This window comes from Rhamphochromis sp. 'chilingali' (genome assembly GCF_963969265.1).
Source record: "Rhamphochromis sp. 'chilingali' genome assembly, chromosome: 20".
NCBI classification, from domain to species: domain Eukaryota; kingdom Metazoa; phylum Chordata; class Actinopteri; order Cichliformes; family Cichlidae; genus Rhamphochromis; species Rhamphochromis sp. 'chilingali'.
This window is the reverse complement of record NC_137947.1, coordinates 30,849,205-30,875,085: the sequence shown is the minus strand read 5'-3', so window position 1 is coordinate 30,875,085 and position 25,881 is coordinate 30,849,205. Positions and strand designations below refer to the sequence as shown.

Genomic DNA, 25,881 nt, shown 5'->3' with positions numbered 1-25,881 from the left:
TTCTCTTTCAAGATTCAGTATGAATAAGAAATGAGTAAGTAAGGATGAACTGTTATGTATTATTTTGCTTATACAAGCTTTTATTGCAATAAGCAACATGTCATCATTCAGAGGGCTCGGCGGGAAAAATAAACACAGAATATCCTGAAAGTTTTAATCGTGGCATTGCGAGTAGAGCAGATGATGAGCAGCTTTATTATGTTTTCTTTCCTTGATTCTTTTTACACTCTAATAAGTAATGAACCGTTCAGTCGTCACCTGGTAAAGCAATGTTGATGACTGAAGCTAACAGCTCTAAAACAGCTTTTTATATTGGATTATTTTCTTGGTACCCTGTGTGCACTTTAAATCTTTTATTCATGCCATTATGTCTTTATTATGTGAAGCACTTTCCTTGTGACAAAAAACTTCTGTACTAATAAATTTGTCTTGCCCTGCTTTGGCGAGTGGGTCCCAAACTGTGGTCCAGCACCCCATAAGGGCTCTGGCTGAACTCGAGGCATTTATAACTGCTCGCAGACCGTTCACACACTGTTTGCTCTGTAACGTCCTGAAAGAAAATCCCAGCAGCACCAAAACATGTTTCTGTTACAGGTTAGAGACTAAAGAAAGCTAAAGCACTGATCAGGGTTGAATTGTAAAAGATCCGTCGGGTTTTCCCAGATTTCTTCCTGTTAAAAGGGAGTTTTTCCTTCCCACTGTCTGACTCTGGGGTGAGCTCTTCTCTCACCCCAACCAATCACAGCAGATGGCCCCGCCCCTCCCTGAGCCTGGTTCTGCCGGAGGTTTCTTCCTGTTAAAAGGGAGTTTTTCCTTCCCACTGTCGCCAAAGTGCTTGCTCATAGGGGGTCACATGATTGTTGGGTTTTTCTGTGTATGTATTATTGTAGGGTCTATATTACAATATAAAGCGCTTTGAGGCGACTGTTGTGATTTGGTGCTCTGTAAATAAAACTGAATTGAACTGAAGTGACTGTGTCCCTGTGTGTGGGCAGCACACGGAGTCAGTTTGTTGGGGTTAAGGTTTAAAAACACCAAAGAGATGCTGGAAAACTGGGAAGAAGTGTAATTACATGAGCTGTATATAAAAGATGTACGTCTCTTATCAGTGATTATCACAGTCTCAGCTGTTACGCTCTATTCAAACAAACCCCAAACTTGATGTTTCTGTGACACAGTCAGCTGTGCCACACATTCATTTCCATCACACCCAAAACATCGACGACTCTCTGCAGGCTACAAAAGGCCAAAGTAAGTCAGGACAGAGCTCGTTTTTTAAGTAATCCCACAAACATTCACACAGTGTCAGTAAGAAATGTTAATACGTGATAATTAACAGATTCATTAAACAATAACAGCTAGTCCTAGAGTTAAATGTGAGAGGACTGTGCAGTGGATGAATTTGTAAAGCACCTTACAACAGAAAACTCTCCAGTTAGGAACAAAGCGGCGTTTTCTCCCCGAGCTGAATGACAGCGATGCATCCAAACCCTCAAAATGTCGTCAGCGTGGCACAGAGCGAGGGACCTTGGCAAGTGTGTCCATTGTGCTGCTTTCACACATGTATTTTGGGGGGAGAATGTGGGAGGTGTCCTTGTTTTTTAGACTTCTTGGTATAGCAGTCTCCCCCCCCCCCCCCCCCCCCCCCCCCAACCACCCCACCTCCCTCCCTCCCTCCTCCTCCTTTATCCTCCTCTTCTCCCCTCTTTTATCCGAGTGTTTGTGGCCCCCTCAGTCTCAGAGCGACTCGGAGCCGAAGAGCTTCACATGGTAAGAGCACCGGGCCTCCACTCATCAACAGCTAACCTTCTCTTCATCTCCACTGCTTCCTCAAACTGTCTGAGAAAATATTAGACACAACAAAGAAAGGTCTTTTTTTGTTTTTTGTCATGACTTATTGATGAGGGTGCAAAGGGAGGGGAGGGGTGGTTGGGGGGGGGATTATTTTACTTTGTTTTTATCTCCAGAAACGTGACGCTTACTGTGAAAACAGATGTTTGGTGTCATTTTTGTTCCTGAAGATGTTAAAAAAAAGGGAAGTGAGGGAGACAAATATGGGAGCGCCATGTCAACATACAACTGCATGAAGTGTAGCCATACACAAAGTCTTGATTATGAAAAAATGCTTTTATTATTTTCCTCCAGGTTTTTCAAAGCCAAACAATACCATACAATCATTGCTCTGTTCTAATGCTGTGCATCCTGAAACTCTTTGTTCAATTCAGAAATGTCACTTTAGACTCTTTGGTGTTGATCCACAGGAACGTGGACTGTGGGATTTTGGATCATCAAGAATGATTGTTTTTCTATTTCTGAGGCTTTAAGGGAGGATTTTTGGCAGCAGCTTGTCTTTGAATAATCAAACAGCAGAAAGTAGAAGTGATGCTGAACTTTAGAAGCTGGGAGACGGGTTAGGATCCTTTCTTGAACTACAGTGTTTACTAATTTTATTTGTTTGTGCACTGAAATGGAGTCAAACTCACGTCCATCTGGTAAAATCTGGCTCTGGGTCAGATTTTCTTGACGTGTTTCTTGAGTTATTTTTTGTACGTGGACCTCGCCGTCAGTAATCACACACTAATTTGTACCTTGCTGGTAGAATTTGGCGACCTTTGTGTTTTGACTGTATCTGGCGAGTGATGTGACTGAGCATGTGTGAGAGTGCACGCTCACACACATCACTTGTAATTCACGCATCGGCTCACTGGAAATCACAGCGGCCGTGAGGCCCGGGAGCCTGATGCTCTGCTGATTTAATTTTCCATTTCCAACACATGAATATTATTAATGGCTCTCATTCTGGTCATATAAAAGCATCATTACCACACAGTGCTACAGCCTGTTTTATTGCACTGACCTGATGTACGCGAGTAATTCCTCTAATAATCTAGATTGTGTTTACAGAAGAGTAATTGTGAAACATGATTAATCAAGCTTGTAGCAGCTAAACTGAAAACAGAGTCTATTTAAAAACTTTGAAGCTTAATTTTCACAATAAAATGCAAGAAAAGATGCGTCAAAAATAACAAACAGTCCATTCAGTTTGAATAAAGGATTTTTTCTGGAGGATAAGTAAATGTGGAAGTACTGGTGGGTCCTGAAAGCCTCCCCAGTGCTCGCTGACAGCACCACGTCCGGGCTGGACTCCTCTTGGTGGAGTGTTTCTGACGCTTGGCTGATTTTCAATAAGCCAACGACAGACTCACCCCCCCGCTGAGTGCCCATTGTCCATTTGTTAACACTTAACACTCATGTGTCCGGATGCTCTTTGGCACTTCTTGGTGCTTTGGGTTCTGATGAGAAACTCTCTTAAACTGTTTTACATGTTCTGGAGTAGAATCCGTAGTTTTGTATATGCTGCGATGCTAACTTCCTGTGCTGATGAAGTGTGCACTGACCCAGTTCTGTTGCACCAGTCATTAAACTTTTATTGTGCTTTCTATTCAAAAATTCATTTTAAAGTTGTAAACAAATCTGTTTTTGTCCTTTGATAGATACATTTTATGGGTTGATGCAAGAAGTTACCAGAAAGTAAAGATAGAAGAAGCTTTTATTTCTTTAGTGGCTCTGCTTACAGCCCCCGAGTCTCATTCAATGTTTACACATGTAGACAAGCTTAAAGCAGCAAATAAAAGCACTTACTGTTGGTTTTAATTTTATTTCCTTACTTCAAAGATTAACAGTTAAAGGAAAGGCTAGCGTGGAACTTTCCGAAAAGCTAAATTATCATCAGATCATAAATGCTGGCAAATACACTCTCGACTCTGTCCAACACACTATTTACCTAAATGTAACAGGTTAGATTCAGGCCATAGACAGACTACAGACATCTTGTCCTTTGTGCACACGGTTATGAAATATGAAGAATAGTGCTGCTTACTATTACAGATTACAGCTGTGCTGAGACGTATTCACAGCACACATCAAACAAAGCTTCAGTCAGAGAGATTGTGAAGTCTTTACACAGACAAATGGAAACAAATTCAGACAAATACACGTCTGTATTTGCAAAATTAACTTCAGCTTCACTGAAAAATACTCGACTCCGTGTCATCGAGGTACATCATGGCGATTCTCCAACACACTGTGGACTCTCCTGATGATGGCTCATTGTTGAGCAATGAAAAATGAAGAAAACCAAACGACTTCCTGTTCAGGTCTAAAAATATGACTGAATATTCTCATCTCACAGGAAAATATGACGGAAATCTATTTGTTTGTTTTAAAGGATACAAACTTTTTTTCACAACAGCACAGATTTTTATGGCTCTGTGGAAGTCTCATCAGTAAGTTATAGCAGCAGGAGTTTTATTTGGTGTCAGAAACAGGTGCTTTGGACACACAAAGCTCAGTGGAACCAAGAAACCAGAGCTGTAAAAGAAGTGGCAACTGTTGCCTTTCAGCCCAAAAGCCTGATCTTTCTCCTGTCCAACTCACAAGCTTTTAATACCTAGATTGTTTAGCAAGAATGCCACCAGTCCCATGGTCGGCCATCCCTCCAATCCCCAAATATAATTTCTTTCCCATTTTAAATAAGGACACACTTTTATTTCATGTTCACGGGGACACGACTGAGTAAATGTCAGACTGGACAGATGAAAATTCCTGCTCAGGGATGTAAAGTTGGTGTCCAGAAAGACTGGAGGTTCTAACATTTACACAAACTGTGACTGTGCTGTGACTTCAGCCATCAGCTGTGCTCCTCTTCCTCCTCCAGTTGGCTGATAAGGGTTGTGATTATGTCACCTAGCACATAGCTTACACTCAAGAATATTACATAAAGCTGCAATGACATGATGGCTGTCCAGCTGGCACAAAGTCTAGTAATCATCTCTTTCCTGTAACCTTTAGTTACAGGAAGGACCTGTACAGCACTCGCTGTCTCAAGAGGGCACGCAGCATCCTACGGGACTGCACACACCCAGGACACCGGGTGTTTAAGCTGCTGCCGTCTGGCAGGAGGTTCAGGGTGCTGAGGTCCCGAACAAATAGACTCAAGGACAGCTTTTACAACAGGGCAATAGCCCTGATCAATGTAAATAGCTGACCTGACTGGATACCTCCCTGGACTTTTTAGGGGGAGGTAACAATGTTTAAAACAATAACAATAATATTTATATTTATAACAAGGTGCAATAATAATTAATGTGCAATAATAACAGTGTGCAATACACATACACTTATTCTTCTTTTTTATACTAAGTTAATATACTGTGTTGTGTTGTTTGTTACGTTGTGATGTGTCATATCGTGTCGTGTTGTGTTATATGTAGTGCCGACGTAGGACAGTTTTTCCAATTTCATTGTACTACTGTACTATGTATGACTGTGCAATGACAATAAAGAGTTATCTTATCTTATCTTATCTTATCTTAGTTCGATTGTCTTAAAATTAACTGGTGCTACCATTTTTGCCGTTTTCTCCAACATGAATTTAATTCCAGCTTAAAAGTGCTTCTAAATACTTAACAGCTTTCATAACCTTTCTTCCCTTCCCTGAACAGCCACAATGAGTGCCCTGCCATGTTGTGTCCTCGTCCTCCTCCTATTCGTCCCCATCCTCACTGAAGCCAAACGCCAACCTGGGCAGGAGAAGCCTGACAAACCCCGTCAGCCTCCTCCATCACCTCAACCGGCCAAGAGACCCAGAAATCGCTCCGTGCCAGGCTCCGGAGAGCTGACCACCAAGGAGGGGCATCGCTGTGTTTGGCAGACATCGGGTGAAGGTCTGGTGAGCCTGCTGGTGAACTGCAGCATTGAAGCACAAGGAGACCTGCAAAGGTGAATTATAAATCCTCTGACTAAACATTCATACTGGTGCTTTGCTCTTGTTTCAGACGACTCAGTGTTTATTTCCACTTAAAGAGACAAAGTCCTCGTTAGTTCATGTTAATAGATATAGACTTGATTTCTTAAGCTTCACTTTTGTTATGGAAATGAGGTGAGACCTTATTTTCCTGGTAAGGCTTTGTACAGAGTATCAATGTGAACACACGACTGTAGAAAAAGGAAAGAAGTTTTTGCACTCACTTTTAAAGTGGGAGTGGAAAGCTCTGCAGGTGATTCACTAACTTCCAGTTAATTTAAATCCCAAAATGCAGACAATTAATTTCAGTAATGACCAACAAAGTCTACTGATAGCAGCGGAAATTAGTGTGAAAAATGAGCTGACAGCGAGTAGTGCACGAACAGACGAGTGTGTTTCTGAAAGAGCAGGACAGATCAGATCAACGACGAATCCATATGTACTCACATGTGTTGTGTTGACAATCAGGGACGTGTGCGGTCTCTGAAGCTGTTGTTCTCTGTATGAATTAGGCTCAGGGTGCCTTATTACAACGAAGTGTCCCATATTGCCTGATGTGTAGAATGAAGAACACAAAACATGATTTTTACCAACAGATCCCGACTAAATGAAGTTAGTGTTATTGATATTTTTAAAATCCATTTGAAAACTCATATTTATTTTATTGTTGTTTTATTCTTTTAACACAGAACTTCAGTCACAACCATTATTTTTAAATGTGGTTACATTAAAAGAAATCAGTTGACATGTGCAAATGCCCTCAGTGCTCTTTTCGCTCGCTTGTGAGGCTGCAGGTATTAGTTACAGTCAGTAACTTGTGTTGTAAAATTCAGATATAATTGTAACACAGTCCAGGTTTGCCTGAGTCCAGTGTATCGTAAAGACAAATCACTACTCCATAACCGATTCTGATGTTTCAGAGCTCGCTGTGTGCGCACTGCTGAGAAAAGACGGATGCTTTTGTGCTTCCTGCAGATTTCTTTATGGGCTGTACTCAGATTCTTCTCCTCCTTTTTCAGCTTTAATGATAAATTTGATTAGATTAAACTTGACAGGTACAAAGACAATTAAAGTCCATTAGGATCTATTCAGAAGTGCATTCAGCATTACATACAAAAAGTGCAGTTATATAGAGGGTGGGCCATTTATATGTATACACCGTAATAACATGCCCAGTGTGCTGCCCAACACAATGGGCAGCACATTGAACACATTTTATAAGTGGTCAGAAACTTGTAAATAACTCATGAAAGAATAAAGTTACGTTGAAACCAAGCACACCATTGTTTTTCTTGTGACATTACCAATAAGTTTGATGTGTCACATGACTCTCTTCCTATTGAAAAAAAACAAAAGTTGTATCCAAGATGGCCGACTTCTAAATGGCCACCATGGTCACCACCCATCTTGAGGAGTTTGCCCCCTCACATATACTAATGTGCCACAAACAGGACTTTAATATCACCAACCATTCCCATGTTATTACGGTGTATCCATATAAATGCTCCACCCTGCAGATTAAAGCCTCTGCGAGACGCTGAGCCTCATCATGTGCACACACCACCATCATAATGTGGCACAGTTTGAAGCATGCTGCCTGCCATAAATCTTAGTAAATAATGTTTGAATTATTCATTCAAATATTACTTATAATGCTGACTTCAAGCAGTACAGAAATGTCATTTAAACCACTGAAGAGCTCGGAGAGAGAAGACGAGTGCTTTATGAGACTCATACCATTCAAACCATTCGGACACACTGGGTATAACGGTCTGTGCACATGGTGTCCAACCATGCCAAGCTTGTGGAGCTCTCTTGACTTTGGCCTTTGTGCTCCTCTTGCAGGTATTGGTGTCGTTACGCTGGTAAACCAGACCTCTGCCAGGCCTATGGGGTGAAGTCCAGCCAGTACTGGAAGCAGCTGGTGGGAAAGCTGAAGAAAAGGCAGAATGCCTGCGAAGGGGAAAAAGTCCTGAAGGCCAAAACCTGCAAGAAGGCGCCCGGAGAGGCCCACATGAAGCTCGCTCAGCGCAACGGGGAAGACGACAAGAAGGGAGGGAAGGAAGGAGGGAAGAAGAAACCAGCTGGTAAGAGTGTAGGAGGAGGAAGGATGGACAAAAGGAAGAAGAAGGAAGAGGAGGCAGAGGAGAAGAAGAAGAGGAGGGAGGAAAGGACTGAGGCCGAGGATGAGGAGGGAATGCAGAGTGACATGGAGCCGGTGCAGGCTTACTGCAGCGAGGGCTGGCAATCGGTCTGCTCCTTCTTTGTCAAGTTCTTTGAAGGCTGATGAGAAATTATTTTGGATTTATGATGGTGCGAATTCACAATCTGAAAACACTGGAAATCATGTTCTTAGTCTCATGGGAAGAATCAGGCAGCTCGTTTATAACAATATATATATTCTTTAATTTCATTTTCAACATGGAGCTGCTTTAATAAAGAAAAAAACAACTGGTGTTACATTTGGACATAAAAACTTTTATAACATCAGCTTTTTATAGAGTCTGACTTTTTTCCTCTAACCAATTAGCCCCATGGCATCTCCTTAGCTATGCTACATTGGAGAAATAATTACTACCAGGTAATATAAATTATGCAAAACCATTAAAATTAAAGGTGTTAATGTTCATTGAACATGATTAATTTATTAGAAAATCATTAGACTGTTAATTTAATCTGAAATGGGAAAGAGTCGACCTGTAAAGGTACTTTTTGTAATAACCTTCAGTGGGTGTGTCAGGCTTTCCAGGTGTTTTAATATTTGTTTTCAGTTCAGCTCACGTTTCGTTAATGCAGGACTCACTGCTACAGTTGGCTTTACACAAAACTTCTCATCAGCATGAGGCTAACAGTATAAACCCCATAATTTGCATCAAGTTTCTTTATTTGGAAAAAATAAACCAATTAGTTTGTATTAGATTTCACTTTTTGAGTACGTTTAGATTTTGGACGTGTGTCTTGCCATCATAGATGTGTTTTCTAGAACTCAGAAACTGAAAAGTTATTTTATGTCCAAATTTTCTGATAATACATAAATGTAATAATTCTGTGGGCAACAGTGAGAATAGTGATTTTTAAGTTTAATCATGTGTATTTTAGTACTTCTTGTTTTCTTGATGTGAAACTTTTTTTTATTTTTTACACACACTTTGTGTAACTTTTTCTAAATGACTGTTAACAATGTTGCAACTCGACAATAAAGTGCTTCAAATTTCCCTTTCTAATCATGTCATTAACATTCAGTAGTCCATGCATTCACCCCATATCTTTACACATAATCATAATATTGTGATGACATCTTGGCCATTAAAGGAGAACAGTTTGGGAGTTTTGTGGTATTTACACGAGTAAAAACCACACAGTGCAATATTTTGGTTATAAGAGTTAAAAAAGCTTGACTTTTGAGCTAAACATGACACAGGAGAAAAATAAATGTGCTGCCTTTGTTCTTTGCTGAAGATCAATGCTCTCCACTGCTCTGTTGACCCAACCATGCTCAATGTAATTAATGGACAGGCTGGATTTAATGGAGAATTTCTGTTTCGCGATCTTCTCGTGTACATTTTATTTAGTTATGGAAAATAGTGCATACTGATGAGACTTCCATAGAGCCAAATGACATGAATTCTTTTAGCTATGGGCAGTATGGATGTTTAATGACGCCAGAAACACTTACTGGCAATTTTATTAGGTGCACACTGCCTCAGTTCTTTGTGGCATGGATTCGACAAGGTGCTGAAAACATTCATTGGGATTTGTCCCATTCCACCACATCCCAGCGGTGCTCTACTGGACTGATATCTAGTGACTGTGGTGGCAGTCCCAGTACAGTGAACTCAAAACATATCCCCCACACCATTACACCACTAGCAGTAGCCTGAATGGCAGAGAGGTCTTCTACTACTGTAGCACATGTGCTTCAAGGTTCAACACGTAATGCATTCAGAGATGTTTGCTGCCTGCCCAGTTACTGTTGCCTTTCTTTCAGGTCGAAGCAGTTTGACCTTTCTCAAGGCATCTTCCCCCAAACCACCGGATGTTTTCTTTGTAAACCCCAGAGATGTTTGTGTGAGAAAATCCAAGAATTTCTTAAATACTAGGCCAGCCTGTCTGACCAATAGCAAAGGGAAGGAAACTTTTTAAACTCTTTCGGTTTCATGATGAATAAAAAGGTCACTTTCAGCTCATTTCAGACAAAGCAGGCAAAATTAGCAAAAAGCAGAACCGTTTTCAAAATACTAAATAAACATGAACTACAAAGTTCAAGAGGTTCAACTAAATGGAACAAAGTGAGCAGGTGACAGACGAAATGCTGGCTTCCTCCCACAATCTAAAATATGCATGTTTGTTAAGTGGTGGTGAAGATAAAGTGGACCTCAGATTGGTTTCTTGTTTATGTCCTTTGGTCTATTTTAGGTCTAGTTATTTACTTTGTGTGTACTCACTTCCTTGTTTCAGTTATCTTGGCTTCCCTGCATCAAACAGTTTTTCCTGCTTGTCAGCCTGAGTCTATCTTCTCCACCTGGATCACTGGATTTTCTGTTTCTACTGCTTTGGGTTTGACTGAATAAAGGTGAGTTTTTGTTCATCAAGTTAGCCTGACTGTTCCCCTGCACTCGATACAATGACACACAAAAAAAAAACCCACTTTAGAAAACCGTTTAAATACATACATGAGGTAATTTAGGAGAGAGGACACAGCTGGGGAAAACACAACACAGGTGAACAGAATCTAACGAGACAAGGGAGCTCAAAACTACACACATGATACAAGAGACTAGCAAAATGAAACAGGAAGTAGCAAACAACAAACAGTGATGGAGACCTGGGCCCTGTGCTTCGTACGTCGCTTACTACATCCAAGATCAAATGAAACATCCAAGACCAAACCATCGCGCTAACCGTGAGCGCGCTAATCCGGTTCCCCGAACACACCTGCTGTTGACGATTAGTACAGCTGGACGCAGTAATGTGACATCACTGGGTGTCGTAAAAGGGGCTACGCATCGATAGTGGAAACATTGATCGGCAACCCTCTGATTGGTCGGCGAAAATGTCGACGGAGCGCGCTCGGCTCGGTATTTTTCGGCAGCAGAGCAAGAACTCTTGAGTGAGGGATTTCAGGAGTTTCAGAGTTTAATCAGAACGCAAGGGAACACTGCAAAGGCTGCAAAAGCAAGGAGAGAGGGCTGGCAGAAAGTTGCTGACAAATTAAACTCGTAAGTAATTTAATAATAACAATAATAATGGAGTGGGTTTATATAGCGCTTTTCAAGGCACCCAAAGCGCTTTACAATGCCACTATTCAGTCACTCTCACATTCACACACTGGTGGAGGCAGCTACAGTTGTAGCCACAGCTGCCCTGGGGCAGACTGACAGAAGCCAGGCTGCCATATCGCGCCATCGGCCCCTCTGGCCAACACCAGTAGGCGGTAGGGTAGATTTATCATATCACACTATATTATCCAATATTATATTACATTATATTATATTATAATATGTTATATTATATCCCCTTTCACATTAGAGCCGCAACAGGACCCACTAGAACATGGGAACAGGTAAAAGTGAAATATAAGAATATTCTACAGAATGGTAATATTTATCACTTATATTGCTTTTCGTCTCTTGGAAAGAGAGCCTGAAATAATCTGTTTGTTTATAACAGCAACCAAGAAAAAGGCAGAGCAAAAAAAAAGACAGGTGGTGGTCCTGCACCCCCTCGTCAACAAGTTGGTTAAGTAAATAATATCCTCACGGGAAAATCGATATCTCTCAATGAGCACACTGTCGCGCTGAGCTAAAGGATCCTGTCTGTCCCGCAATATACGCTGAATTCTGAGGACTCTCCTTATCAATCTTGCACCTTCCGCAATGGGTGGCTCGCGTATACGGACAGGACATGGCTGCGACAGGCTTCCCAAATCCACCTTCGCTTTTATAGCCGTGGTCTCTCATCTTGATTACACAAAGTAATTTGCAATTACTACTCTGAAATATGAATTACATCTGTAATAATCACATACATGTAATAGAATGTTAATAGTACATTTCCCTTTTTTAGGAAATGACCTGTATGTATCTGTGTGAAATCAATAAATGGATCAGGTGCTGCATTGTCTTTAGTTACATTGATGTTATTTATTTATGGTGAAACAGTGGTGGAATATCGCTGTTGCTTTCGTATGAATGACGCGGGCATACCTGCGTGGCCGCGATCTAATCCTGTTTACATAAAGTAAACCTGCTCCCCAGCAGGTTTACGCTTACGGCTCTGTTGCTATGACAGCAAGTCCCGGATGAGCTTCGGGGAACCGAACGATCCAGGATCACGCGAAATCGTCAACAATCTAATCCAGCTAACTTACCGTATTTTCACGACCATAAGGCGCACTTAAAAGTCTTAGATTTTCTTCAAAAAGTGCGGCGCGCCCTATAGCGCAGTGCGCCCTATGTGTTGTAAGGAGGACGTAGTAGAGAACACCATGAGAACGTTAAAGGGTGAAGTGTGGGCGTTGATCGTATATACCGGGACAATCGCACATACCTGTATAAAAGAACAGGTATGTGCATTATGCAGGACATCGTTGTTTTAACAACCCTGAAAATGGCAAAGAGACACGCTTACGAAGCACAGTTTAAACTGAAGGCCATCAGCTACGTGGAGGAACATGGAAATCGAGCAGCGGCGAGAGAATTTAAGATAAACGAATCGATGGTTCGCAAATGGAGGAAGCTGGAAAACAAGCTCCGGCAGGTCAAGAAAACGCAGCTGAGTTTCCGCGGACATAAGGCAAGGTGGCCCGAGTTGGAGGAAAGACTCGAGCGGTGGATCATCGAGCAAAGAGCGAGCGGGAGAAGCGTTTCGATGGTCACCATTCGGCTAAAAGCAGTTTCACTAGCTGAAGAGATGAACATTGAACATTTCCAAGGAGGTCCGTCTTGGTGCTTTCGTTTTATGAAACGGTGCCATTTTTCCATCCGGACCAGGACTACGATAGCGCAGCAACTTCCAGCGGATTATAAGGAAAAGCTGGCCATCTTCCGCTCCTACTGCAGCAAACACATCGGCGACAAAAACATCCAGCCCAGCCACATCACAAACATGGACGAGGTCCCGCTCACTTTTGACATCCCGGTGAGTCACACTGTGGAGAAGAAGGGGACCAGCACGGTAGCGATACGCACAACGGGGTATGAAAAGTCTTCTTTTACTGTTGTGCTTGGCTGCCATGCTAATGGACAGAAACTGCCGCCTATGGTGATTTTTAAGCGAAAGACTTTGCCTAAAGAGAAGTTTCCAGCAGAAATCATCATTAAGGCAAATGAAAAGGGCTGGATGGATGAGGAAATGATGAAAGAGTGGCTGAGGGAGGTGTATGTAAGGAGACCAGGTGGTTTTTTCCACGCATCACCATTGCTGTTGATCTGTGACTCTATGCGTGCCCATCTCACAGCCGATGTGAAAAAACTTGTGAAGCAAATGAACTGTGAGCTTGCTGTCATTCCGGGAGGCCTGACAAAGGAACTCCAACCGCTGGACATCGGTGTGAACCGCCCGTTCAAAGTAAGGCTGCGAGCGGCCTGGGAGCGATGGATGACCGGTGGAGACCACAGTTTCACTAAGAGTGGAAGGCAGCGCCGGGCGAGTTACGCCACAATTTGCCAATGGATTGTAGATGCTTGGGCTAACATGTCTGCTGGCACTGTTGTTCGAGCTTTCGCAAAAGCCGGCATCGTTTCCGAGGAGCCGCACGGCACGGAAAGTGACTCTGACGGTGAAGACAGTGAACCTGGCATGTTTGATGGAGATTTAGCGCAGCTGTTCAATTCAGACACAGAGGATGAGGACTTCGATGGGTTTAATTGATGATAAAAATGTGAGTACCAAACTTTGTTTTGCTCCTGCTTTATTTTTAAATACGCACACTTGTATGCTTGTGTGTTGTTGATGATGACGATTATTGGTAATAAAAATGTGAGTACCAAACTCAGTTTTGCTCCTGCTTTATTTTTAAATATGCACACTTGTATGCTTGTGTGTTGTTGATGATGACGATTACCGGCAATAGAAATGTGAGTAAGGTACCGAATTCACGTTTGCTCCCGCTTTATTTTTAAATACGCATACGGTACTTGTATGCGCCCTATGGTCCAGTGCGCCTTATGTGTGTGTTAAATACAGTAAGGGCACACATAACTGAGACTGCGCCTTTTAGCACAGTGCGCCTTATGGTCGTGAAAATACGGTACTTAGCGAGGTACGAAGAACAGGCCCCAGACCACAAGACAGTTTGTTGCATATGGAGCTCTTCTCTCACCCCAACCGGTCGCAGCAGATGGCCCCTCCTCTCCCTGAGCCTGCTTCTGCCGGAGGTTTCTTCCTGTTAAACGGGAGTTTTTCCTTCCCACTGTCGCCAAAGTGCTGCTCATAGGGGTCATATGATTGTTGGTTTCTTCTCTGTATGTATTATTGTAGGGTCTACCTTACAGTATAAAGCACCTGTAGGCGACTGTTGTTGTGATGTATAAATAAAATTGAATTAAATTAAATCAAAGCTGTGACGCTGGTCTGGAACCTAAACTGAATGGAAGTTTGGGTTCCAGACCACATTTTCTCCAACCATTTATTTACATCTTTTTCTTTCTTTAATTCACTGTGTGTGTCTTCACTTAAGTGTTGCACTGAATTTCATCAGAAGTCACAGGAGTTGCTTTATATTTGACACACTAACCTTCTTCCACATAGTCGAGGTCTTCTGCTGGATCTCCCCTCCTCCAGTTCTCCAGCAGACACAGTTAAACAGAGAAACTCTAAAGGTCATAAAAAGCCAGACTGGAAAGAGTAATCAGGTTGATGGGCTGTTATTGCAGCCTTTTCATGTCTCGCTCCACATCATAATCACCTCACCCACTTCACATCTCCACAGTGGCCTGATTGTCCTTGAACTACACACACACACAGAGGAGGGAGCAGCATGGGTCACATCCTCCATAGATCGGGACACTAAGACCCCCCATGCTGGACGCTGGCTGCCTGCCTGTGAGGACTCGGGCACAGCGAGGGTCTGGCAGCTCCCTGCTCTGCTTTTCTTCCTCAGCTTTTTCTCTGCACTCTTCATTTTTCCTCTTCCCTTTGTGGGCACACACCTCCACGCACACTGCCAAACAAATCCAACACTCCTGTGAGCTGCAGATGAAGTCACAGAGACGTTCTGGGAAACAGATTTCTCCTTTGTCCTTCAAGAAACTTGGTAAATCCTTTTCTGGGGAATTCAGCAGTTAGAAGCTGTTTTATCTCTGAATGAACGGGAAAAAAGTGTAATTACATCAGGAGTTTAACCAGTGATAAGAAATCTTTATCAGCTAAACACCTATTTCCTGTTGCAGAGATGATGCAGCGTAGCTCCTGCCAAAGTCAGTCCTAAAGGCTGCAGTAAAGCACGAGACGTAACTAAAACAGACTGAAGTCTAAACATGACACTCACTTTGGTTTTTTGACATAGCTCGTAACCTTATATATTTTTCAGGAAGGCTTGCATAAGAATCAGATTTTATCTGAGCAGCGTAGAGTTGGTTTCAGAGCTGTTTGTGGGACAGTTTAGATGACTTTGATGAAGGACACTTCAGTGTATCCTCAGGTGAAGGAGGTAATCAAGGAAGCACTGAAGCACCTTTCCTCAGTATCCAGAGAACTCAAAGTGCTCTGAGCTGCAGATACTTCAGGGTTACTTCATTCAGCAGCGCTGAAACGCAGAGAAGGTTGTCTATGAAACAGAAAACAGGTGGAAACATAGTAAGGCACCACTCAGAGGAAAACCAAAACTTGGCAAAGATATGCAACGTAACGTTTTTTTAAAAAAGAGAAAAATAGAACCTCTCAGATAAATGGCTGAAATCATTTTTCATTGTCTTATGATTTCATTACCTGGAAGCAGCGAGTGGATGGCAGTAACAGCAAAGCGGGTTTAGGGTTTATGCACAGGTTCAAACTGTTCTGGGGTTTTATTAGAGAATAAATGAGCTCCTTCAGTGGAAGGAAACTATAACTGTTTTCTTCACACCAGCAGGATTTTTCCATGTCTGCTCTCACATAACGATGCCTACATTTCTCACCAACTCAGTAATGAAGTGTTTCCAAGCATGTCGATGAATCTTCTGGGCAGAAGATAAATTACTTTTGTTTTTAGCTGTTTTTTTAAATCAGTGTGGCCTCTCATGTTTGTCCATCACTCTACTGCCATCTCCAGGAAATTCGCTATCATTGCAAATGATGATGCAAAATGTGCATTTTCTGAATAAAGACATCGAACTTGTAGGACTGTCATTAAGGTCCTAAACAACAGAAAACCTGAAGCTCTGACTGACTGTTGCTTCAGAAAATTAGAAAGAAAGTCAAAATCTCATGAAATTAGGAATAATTCACAGCTTTTGAACAGTACTGCTCAGTCTTGTCTGTATAATATTGCCTTTAATGTACACAGTATACACTGGCAGTGTTGTTCTAGTGCATATTTTATATATTGTGCAGATAACGTCCTTCTCTTCCACCACGTCTACGTCCATTCTTGTCCACAGTCTTGTTAGCTTCCACACTGACTGTTTGAATTCTCTCTTGCATGGTCTCCCCCAAAAATCCCTCCATAAGCTTCAACTGTTTAAAACTCTGCTGCCCGCATTATTACCAGACCCCCTCCCCCCTTCTTCAGGTTCACTGGTTCCCTGTGAAATTCCAGATAATATACAAACTTCTTCTGCTCACCTTCAATGCCCTTCATGTCCTCGCTCCATTTTACCTTTCTGATCTCTTAAACACTTCAATCTTCTTCTTCTATCCAGCTTTCCGTGCCTTCTTTGCGCCTCAGCACCATGGGAAGCAGAGCTAAAAGCTGGTGGTGAGGCCCCCAGATATTCTGAGACCCCCAGATATAAGAAGCACTGGTTCTCTCCCCCAGTTTAAATCCCAACTCAAAACCCATCTGTTCAAATCTGCATATTCACTGTGAACTTATTGTTTATTTTATCTTGTGCTTTTTGTTTTCCATTGTTCTTCGTTGTCATTGTTCTATTGTTAAGTGTCCTTGGGTGACTTGAAAGGGGCTTTTAAATAAAATGTATTTTTTATTATTATATTATTGTCTGTGTGGATGCCCTGACAGACCCCCTACATTAGTTTATGTTAACTAACTAGCAACAGAACCCAGTGGAAAACTAAAAATCTATTCTGGGGAGTCACGTTTGTACCGTTCCAGGTTACAATGAGTTTGCTATTAAAACCAAGGTTGTACCGTCCACTTTACTCTCTGTCTCTTAAGCAGTAAGTGGTTCTTCACTGTTGGCTAACTAAACTGAAATGGGAAAATCCACCTGTCAGCCATAACATTAGGGTTTGTGGAGCACTTCATGAATAAACACAGTATAGAGGAGAGCCTGTTTTAGTCTCATGCTTCAGTCACTCAGGTGTACTGAGAGGTGGAATCAGCTGATGTCCACTAAGTGCAATCAGCACCATTTTATCGGATAGAACAGGTTTTTCTTTTTAAATTTCAAATACATCCGAGCAGTTTAGACTAAACTTAATTTCCTTGTTTTCCCCTGAGTCATTGGTTCTGTCACTAGTTAGCTAACATAAACTTAGTTGCTTCTCAGAGGCTTAAATTAACTATCCAACCCAGTGACGCCATGCTCTCTACTGGCACATGATGATGAAAACTATTCTAAAACACTTCTTCCTTAAAGCTTCACAGGCAGCGTTAAACCTATGATGCTTTGATATATGCAGTGTTTCATGTCCACTTTAAAACTGACACATGCAAAGTAATTTACTGTGTACTTTGTTTAATCTTACTGAAAATGGTAAGTTAAAAATGATATGAAGACAACATTCTGAGCAGCAGCTAATGCATGAAGCCAAAGTTCACCACCAGAGGTCACCGTGAGATCACGGCAGAAAAAAACCTCTCGTGATTTAGGGAGAGACAGAAAACCCGTAGTCTGTCCATGCATCCGTTTTTTTAACTGCAAAGAGGTCATGATGGGCTGTCATGGGGTGGGAGGGGGGTACACTTTGGGCAGGTCTCTAGTAAAGAGTCAAATATAGACACATATAGGAACGGAAAAGGTGCTCAGCTCCTTCAGTTTTATACATTTAGGTTTATAGCAGTCATTTATATCAGCTCATCTACACTCTTACAACAGTGAGTATGGTTAATTATTCACTAGTTTTATCACCTGCCTTATTTCCTCCCTGACTGTCCTGTTTAACTGTGGCTGCTCTCCTGATAGCAGCGTGATGGTTAAAATGTGAAAAGTGGAGCGTTTCACACATCAGTGAGCTCTTACATCAGTCTTCTTTCTCCATCCAAAGGTTGAGACATGATCGAGGACTTATTCTGGTTTCGTTCTCACTGTGACAAATGGGCCCAGTGAGTCTGGCTACTCATTTACTTTAAAACACACAAACCTGAAACTGAACAGCCTGTGGGCAGGAGAGTTATATGATGTCCGAGTGACACCAATACCCCAAAGTGAAAGATATTTATACCCCTGGAGGCATATGTTTCTATTTTGTGCCTGTAGTGACACGTGAAAGGGCCGTAGAGCTTTCCTCTGCTTACAAACACACTTCAGTCTTGTGTCAATTCCTGTGTGATCAGCTGTAAAGTGTGAATTCATGTTTGACCACTTCCTAAAACACCGTATGCGCTGCAGCAGCATTTGAAATGCAGGAATTTCACACAACTACAGTTTAAGACCTCAGGAAGACAAGCTCACTTTGTTTCACCTGCTCACTGTGTTTCTGATCCAAGTATCTGCTATGTCAAGATGAAGCACTTGTTTTTTTAACATGCTGTCCTGCTCTGCCTCGCTCCCATTTTTTTGGGACAGGCACGAGGCTCATGATTTCCTGAACAACAAATCATTAAACCACAGAAAGAATAAAACATGGACTTAGCTTCCAGGTCCACTTGGAAGTGGAAGTGCTTTAGGCCTGCATTCTTTCAAATGCTCACTAGGGGGCGTCTCCCTTGATTGCAAAAAGACTTGTGGTCCTGTAAACACTTTACTGCTTATGGGCTAGTTTTACATTCATTTCTGGCTATAATCGATAAAACATTACGTTTATTTAATACATTTTGCTCAGCGTGAGTGTCAGAACAACTATACTCACTGCCTAACGACTTGTGATTGATAAGTCATTAGCCAATAAGCATGCAGATTCTGATTCACCTCTCAGTCAAAAGTTTGCAGCTGGCTGTAAACATGTTTATTAATCATCTTGGACTTTTGAAAACAGGAGTCTAGTAGAGGTGACTGGACAAACCCAATTATGATCTAACAGAAAGGAACCACGTGAGAAAACGTGTGACTAGGCGAGCTGGCAAGGTGCACCTTTAGAAAGAGTCCTAACTATTTCTGCAACCACACCGACGGGGCTTAAATAAAGCTGTTTGGAAGTAATGAAATCTGTGCTAATGTGTTTATACCAGGCTAATGTGGCTCTAAAGCCACCACCAGGTAGCACATCATTACCACCTTCCAAACATCGCTGATATTAAATTTTTTGTCCAAACATATAATATATTTCACTGTTTTTCTTTGTCTGTGCTTTTTTTTAGCTGCTAAACCTCATAAACCTTCTTCTTCATGGATGCATGGACGTGGTTTCTCTTTCAGGTGCTGCAATAATCATTTTGTTGATGCTAAAAGAATACGGATCATTCATAATGCTCTTATTGTTTGAGTTTGGCAAATGAAGAAACCTTTGGACCTTCAACTGACTAAATGCCTCAGACACAGCATTCACAGCACTCTCAAAGTCATTATTAGTGCAACTTTGTTTTCAGCTATCAGCTTTAGATCTGTTTTAGCTTAAGCTAATTTTTAGAGTGGCTTCACCTTTTAAATATACGAACCAATGCATGCTCACGTTGGTTTTGATAAAGAATAAGATAAAACACTTTCTGTGTGTTTGTATTTAATTTTGGTTCAGGTGCATTAAAATACTTTCAGTTTGGTATCTGACAAAATTAAGCTAGAGTGTTTTAGCTGTAGTTAGCTATAACAACCATGGAGCAGACAGACTTGTTGACCTTGCCTTATCCTCCTGCGTTGGCCTGTAATGACTGCTACTGTGAGCCCCTCACGCCGCTGTCATGATATTTACACAAGCTGCAACATCGGTCAAACATCAGTCAGATTACTCTCTGGCCTCAGACAGCTGGCTATTTATTTCAGGATCACCTGAGCATGAGGTGACAAAATCCAAGAGTGTGTAGGTGTGTGTTCTACATATTTTTTGTGTTTGAAAATTTTCCAACATAGAGTGAGCTATATATAAATGGACAATGCATAATGTTTGTGCATGTATGTGGGGCCAGGACTGACCTCATTTCTTCAAATAGTTCAACAGGGCCTGTGTGAAAGGTTAAAGAGGAATACAAACCTTAGTATCTGAATCTAAAAGATTATATTTTAAAAGTAATTGGCTCCCTTTGTTACGCATTAATTACCTGCGATTAATCACAGTTTTGGAAAGCTGATATCAATTTCACTGCCACACTGAGGCCAAAGAAACATCGTCCCAAGAAACAACTTAGAAATAAAGTCATTGACTTAGAAAGGCTTTGTAAGCCTTTCTAAGTCACAGTGAGACCTTTTATCCACACATAGGCAAAACCTGGAACAGCGAACCTTCACAAAACTACTCCAAGGCTGTAGAAGAACCCTCAACAACCTCAAAAGAACTGCAGGCCACATGTGTCTCAGCTAAGTTAGAGTTTATGATTTGACACTATGAAAGAGTCTGGGCAAAGACGGCAGCCTGGGAGAGTCCCAAAGGGAAAACCAGTGCTGACCAAGAAGAACACATAGGCCCATCTCACAAGAAAGAAACATCAGGATGACTCCCGAGACTTCTGGCAAAATATTCTGTGGACTGAATTTTTTAAGGTTTGAGTCCCGTTAGATTTGGGGTAAAACTAACTTCATAAAAAGAACATCGTGGCAACAATCAGACATGGTGACATGGTGGTGGTGGTGTGATGGCCTGGGGCTGATTTGTTGCTGATATAATTGATGGTAATGTAATGTAATTCATTGAACTCTCCACCAGAAAATCCTGAAGGACAAGGTCCAGCCATCAGCTTGTGCCTTGAAGCTTGAGCTGATGGGGTATTAATGAAATAACCCTCTTGATTGCGCTCATCAGTGTGTTTGGCCAGATGGGATTTGTTAAAGGCTGTTTTTCTGGCGAGGGCAGCATGACCTTGAATTGGATAAGTGTAAGAGAATGATTAGCCCACCTGCTAATGTGAACTAATTACTTGATACCCAGCATAGCAGCTAGAGAGCTAACCCCAGCTTGCTTTGTCACTTTTTGGACGTGGAGTTTGTGTCGGAGTCTGGTGGGTTGGGCAGAGAGTTGTTTGGTGGCATTAGTGATTAGTGGACTCCATTTCTAAGCTAATGTTAGATCCAGTCTGTTTGGGCACTGGCAGTAAAGAAAAGGCTCCAAAACTGAAACAAATGTTACCTAACTCACATTTAACTCTTGTTTTAGCAACTGAGCTACATACAAAAGTCAGTGGTTCTTTTCCAGGTTTTAATTGTCTCATGTTGCTTTTATTTAGAAATGGAATCATCATTCAGAGTTAATCCAGAGGTTATAATGAAAACAGCAGCTGGGTGTGACAAGTGGAGCAACAGGTGAGAATTTCTATCATGCATGACAGGCAATTCTGCTGAAGCGGTTGGTGATTCTGGATACCTGTGCAGGTGTTGTCAGTTATTCTGGTTGATTAAGCCTTTTCAAACCAAGATGGCATCTTTCTGGTGGTTTGCTATTTGGAGTGACAGATTGCATCCTGAAGATTCTTTGGACAAGATTAGGTTTGATGGCTTAGGAAATTCTCACAGCAAGACACTCGACCACATACACCAACAGATGTCTTAAGCCTCAGGTGCCACAGATTCAAGGAAGTTTGAATTTGTGCTAAGATAAACGGGTAAGAAAGGAAAGATCTTTAAAATTGATCGACAGTATCTCTTCAGTCGGTTTATGTACAAGTGATTATTTAGGGCCAATAACCAAAAGTGTCACAGTCCTCACTGACTTCACCAAGGTTTGTTTGTATTTTGCTGTCAATGTCTGGGGGCGGGACCCATTCGGGGTCTCCGCCCCTGAAGCTTCACATCTGGGATAATCAACGCACGTGCAATGAGCCCATCCGTGGCCACTACTTGAACTATGCCATTAGTAAAGCCCCGGCTCCTTAGTAAAAGTATAACCTAAACATAACATTTAAATTTACAATAATTGATTACACAGCAGTGGAGAGTAGACTTTATCACAGTAGATGTCTTTCTGAAAGCGCTGTAACTAAGTTTAAGAATATAATCCACCCACTGTTATCATCTTCAATGCCCTGTACCAACACAGAGCAGAGCAGCTATCTGAATACTACCCCAACAGAGGTCGATTATCTTGTTAATAATTTTACCTCCTTACTACGTACGACTCTGGATACTGTAGCTCCAGTGAAAACTAAGGCCTCAAATCAGAAGTACCTGACTCTGTGGTAAAATTCTCAAACACGTACCCTGAAGCAGATGACTCGTAAGCTGGAGAGGAAATTGCGTGTCACAAATTTAGAGGATCATCATTTAGCCTGGAGAAATCATTAGAGAAAAAATTACTCATAATCATCTCACAGATGTAATATTATCTACAGCTACTTTTAGTACCATTGATGTTAAGTTAGATTCTTTTTCTCCAATTGATATTTCTAAGTTCACTTCAATAATTACTTCCTCCAAACCATCAACGTGTCTTTTAGACCCCATTCCTACAAAACTGCTCAAAGAAGTCCTGCCATTAATTAATGATTGTCTTAGGAATTAATTAAAGATTTTCCCTGCGTAAGCAATCTGGTCTGACTGGAAATGACATCTGCAATCAGACTCAGGATTTAGTCAGGGTGAGACGAGCGTTGTAAAGGCTAAGTTGGCTCATTGCTCTATCAGTGTCATGAGGCGCAGACGTGCTCGCTGTGTTTAGAGTGTCTCGGATTACAACAGCTTTGAAACAGCGATCCCCTAATCTGTATTAAAAGAGGTCAGATTAACGTTTATTAACATATAACAAAAACAAGATCTCACATGCACATTGTCATGTTTGCTGCAGACACACCTACGACTTTGTGCCAAGACAAACACAAAGACAATGACCTGCATTTACCTGCAGAGCTGCTAAATAGCTGCCAGAGTTTACTCATAAAAATCTCTATTTTGATAGTGGATCTATCTACCAGCCCTGGGCTTTGCTATTGTTTTGCGTCACTCAAATTAAACGGACTGCCGGATGTTGTTTCAGTATCTTCATTAGGTTTGATGCTTCGGGTCAAAACTGCAGCTGCAGGAAACTACGAATGCATTTGCTTTTATATTTACATCTACATAAGAAACCAATCTTTCTTTATAATATATAACATATTTCCATAGGTTCAACCAGTCGCAAATTCACAGACTGTTGGAAGAAAAGATTGCTAAAAAGATTCCTTTTGGAATTGTACTTCAGAAGTACAGAAAACTTTGACAGAATACACAAAAAGTGAAATTATAGAACCTCAGCAGCAACAACCGTCTCCAGACAATCAATCCCTGCTTATGCTTGTGTTTTAAGCAGCTAAACTTTTTCAGCAGTGTCTCAGGTTAACCATTATTTTTTATTATTGGGGTTTTCAGTCATTCTCTTGTTGGTTCATCTTGTTACATCACCCAGCCACTCCTACACTTCAGGTCATGGATGTCTGCCTTTTGTTCTTGTAAAATAAGTCATGATCTAGAAGAACTAAGGGGAACCTGTAGGTTATTAATGTCGGTCAGGGTCTTCTAACCAATTACACTTGGCTGGACTTGCTGGCTTTGACTCTCTGACACTTGCCAAGCATTTTCAAATATCTCTCACTCATGCTGTGGCAACAGTGCAGGTCTCACAGGAAATGTGAGTATGTTGCTGCCTGGACCTGTGTTTGCCTGCAGTGAAGGAAGGTGAGAACAGACCGGCAGTTGCCTCTGTAAGATGAGCTGTACGGTCAAAAATACGACTAGTCAGACCTTAAAGTCATACAAGGTGATCTGAGTCTCACGCACACTCACATTATTTTGGTATTTAGTTTAGTTTTCCAGTTGAATACAATTTAATGATTTAAAGTACAAGTTTTGTCTCATGCTACCAAAGAATATTGTTGTACTTTACATTATCATGCTTTGCATGAACAAGGATATTATCCTTTTCCACCTCATGGTGTGATTTCTGCAGGACACCCACTCTCGGGGGAACAAATGAAAGAAATGATGAATTCAAGTAGCTCGTAGTGAACTCTTTTGGTACACATCAGTGTTATTGCTGTTTATTATTGCGAGTTAAAGGTCAGCCCACATTTAAGAAGTGATAACAGAGCTTTCAAAAGGCTCTACAAACTGTCAGGCAGCTGTTAAACCTTTTTTTAGCAGCAATCCTGTAAATCCGATTTATACTGAATACTTAATTCATCCAGCCTTTGAGTGCTTGCTTCGCTGCTCCTATTAAATATTTATTTACATATAATGTGTCTGTTGGCATCCAACAATAAAAGTAATGGTTTTAAATTTTCTTTGAGCATTAATTATTTACCTGTGAGTGATGTATTCAAGAGTTTCTCTTAAACCAACACATGGCCCTTTAGTCCCATTTCTCTCCAAATATTTAAAAATTAAAAGCTTTTGTTGGAGTTTTTAAACTCTGCCACTTAAGTGCTTGAAAATGCTTGATGTTCCTGCAGAGTAATGAGCCTTCTGCCCCTGCAGCCGATGCAGTTGTTTGGCGTTTGCTAGTTTGAGTTCAGTGCACGCTCGTACAGGTGCTCACGCATGCATGTGGCTAATCCCCAAGCAACAGTGCTGATGCTGATGAATTTGCTCAGGTGTTGAGTAATAACGGGATTCGTGTTGCTTATAAAGTGGAATTAAAATGTCAGATCCTGTGTCCTTCTGTAATATCTCTGTCATCTAAAGCCGTCAAAGGTCTTCGCTCCATTTGGGATCGAGTGGCCCGTTTGATGTGCCTGCACTGTCTCAGCAGGTCTTAGCACTAATGCGTGCTTCTATTTCTGGCATTGTCCAGTGATGTCACACTGCATTGTTCAAGAGCGTCAAGATTTCACCAGCAGCCAACTGGCAACGCTATGAGCAGAATTCACTGTTGCATTTCAGGTCTAGTTTATCTATTTGATGTGTCACCACTGCTTAGAAACCAGGTCTATTTTGACTGTAGGCTAAACCAAAACCAGCTAACTAAACCAAAATGCAATGGATGGAAAACTAAGTATTCCCTGAACTGTTTCCACAGGAATGAAGTCATTTGCAAAACACTTTGAAAATTTCAGTAATCATGCCGGGAAAGTCAAACTCATTGTTTTTAATCGCCATATTATCTGGGGATGGAGCTCCTTGGTGCAGCCTGGGCTGATTATATCACTCACACATGCCACTCAAGCAAAAACAGTGATTTGCATTTCTATATCTATATTGTATAAAAACACATCGGCTTTTAGCTGCACGGACTGATCGAAAGACTTCATGGTATGTGTTGTTTCAGAGCATGAGCAGGTCTGATTAGAATCTTTATTAACGATTAAATGTACAGAAATGAGAAGCAACTGTTTAAAAGGAAAGTTCTTGCTGTATAAGGACTACTGCTCCATTACTGATAACGATACATATACTGAAGCTTCACGGAGGGTTAGGGTGAGGGTAGCTGGGTTATAGAAGCTTATAAAAACCATCCAGGACACAGTGTTTAACATGGTCACTGCTAACATGCTGACATGGTCACTTAAAACTATATTCCATCCATCCGTCGTGGATTAAATCTAACCAATCACAAGTTACTTTTCTTTCCCAGTTTCTGAGATCTGTTCCACTGAGTAATGAGGGTTTTCTTTAGACATGTTGTTGTGATATTTTGATACCATGGTAGCATTTACAGGATATTGTTTTATAGTGATATTATACAGGAAAACTGTTACTCAA

General features: G+C 41.4%; 1 protein-coding gene across 3 annotated transcripts; it reads left to right on the top strand.

Annotated features, from left to right (window-relative positions):
- The first annotated feature begins 1,724 nt into the window (after positions 1 to 1,724).
- fgfbp3 (fibroblast growth factor binding protein 3) lies at positions 1,725 to 9,021 on the top strand. Of its 3 annotated transcripts, none has more exons than XM_080868776.1 (3): positions 1,725 to 1,770; positions 5,505 to 5,781; positions 7,652 to 9,021. In XM_080868776.1, exons 2-3 carry the CDS (start codon positions 5,510 to 5,512, stop codon positions 8,091 to 8,093), a joined length of 714 nt encoding a protein of 237 aa, XP_080724902.1. In that variant the 5' UTR covers positions 1,725 to 1,770; positions 5,505 to 5,509; the 3' UTR covers positions 8,094 to 9,021. The 3 variants fall into 3 exon arrangements, with proteins under 3 accessions (XP_080724902.1, XP_080724903.1, XP_080724904.1); XM_080868777.1 differs by having other exon boundaries at positions 1,745 to 1,869; XM_080868778.1 differs by lacking the exon at positions 1,725 to 1,770 and adding an exon at positions 4,892 to 5,083.
- Positions 9,022 to 25,881: the final 16,860 nt, after the last annotated feature.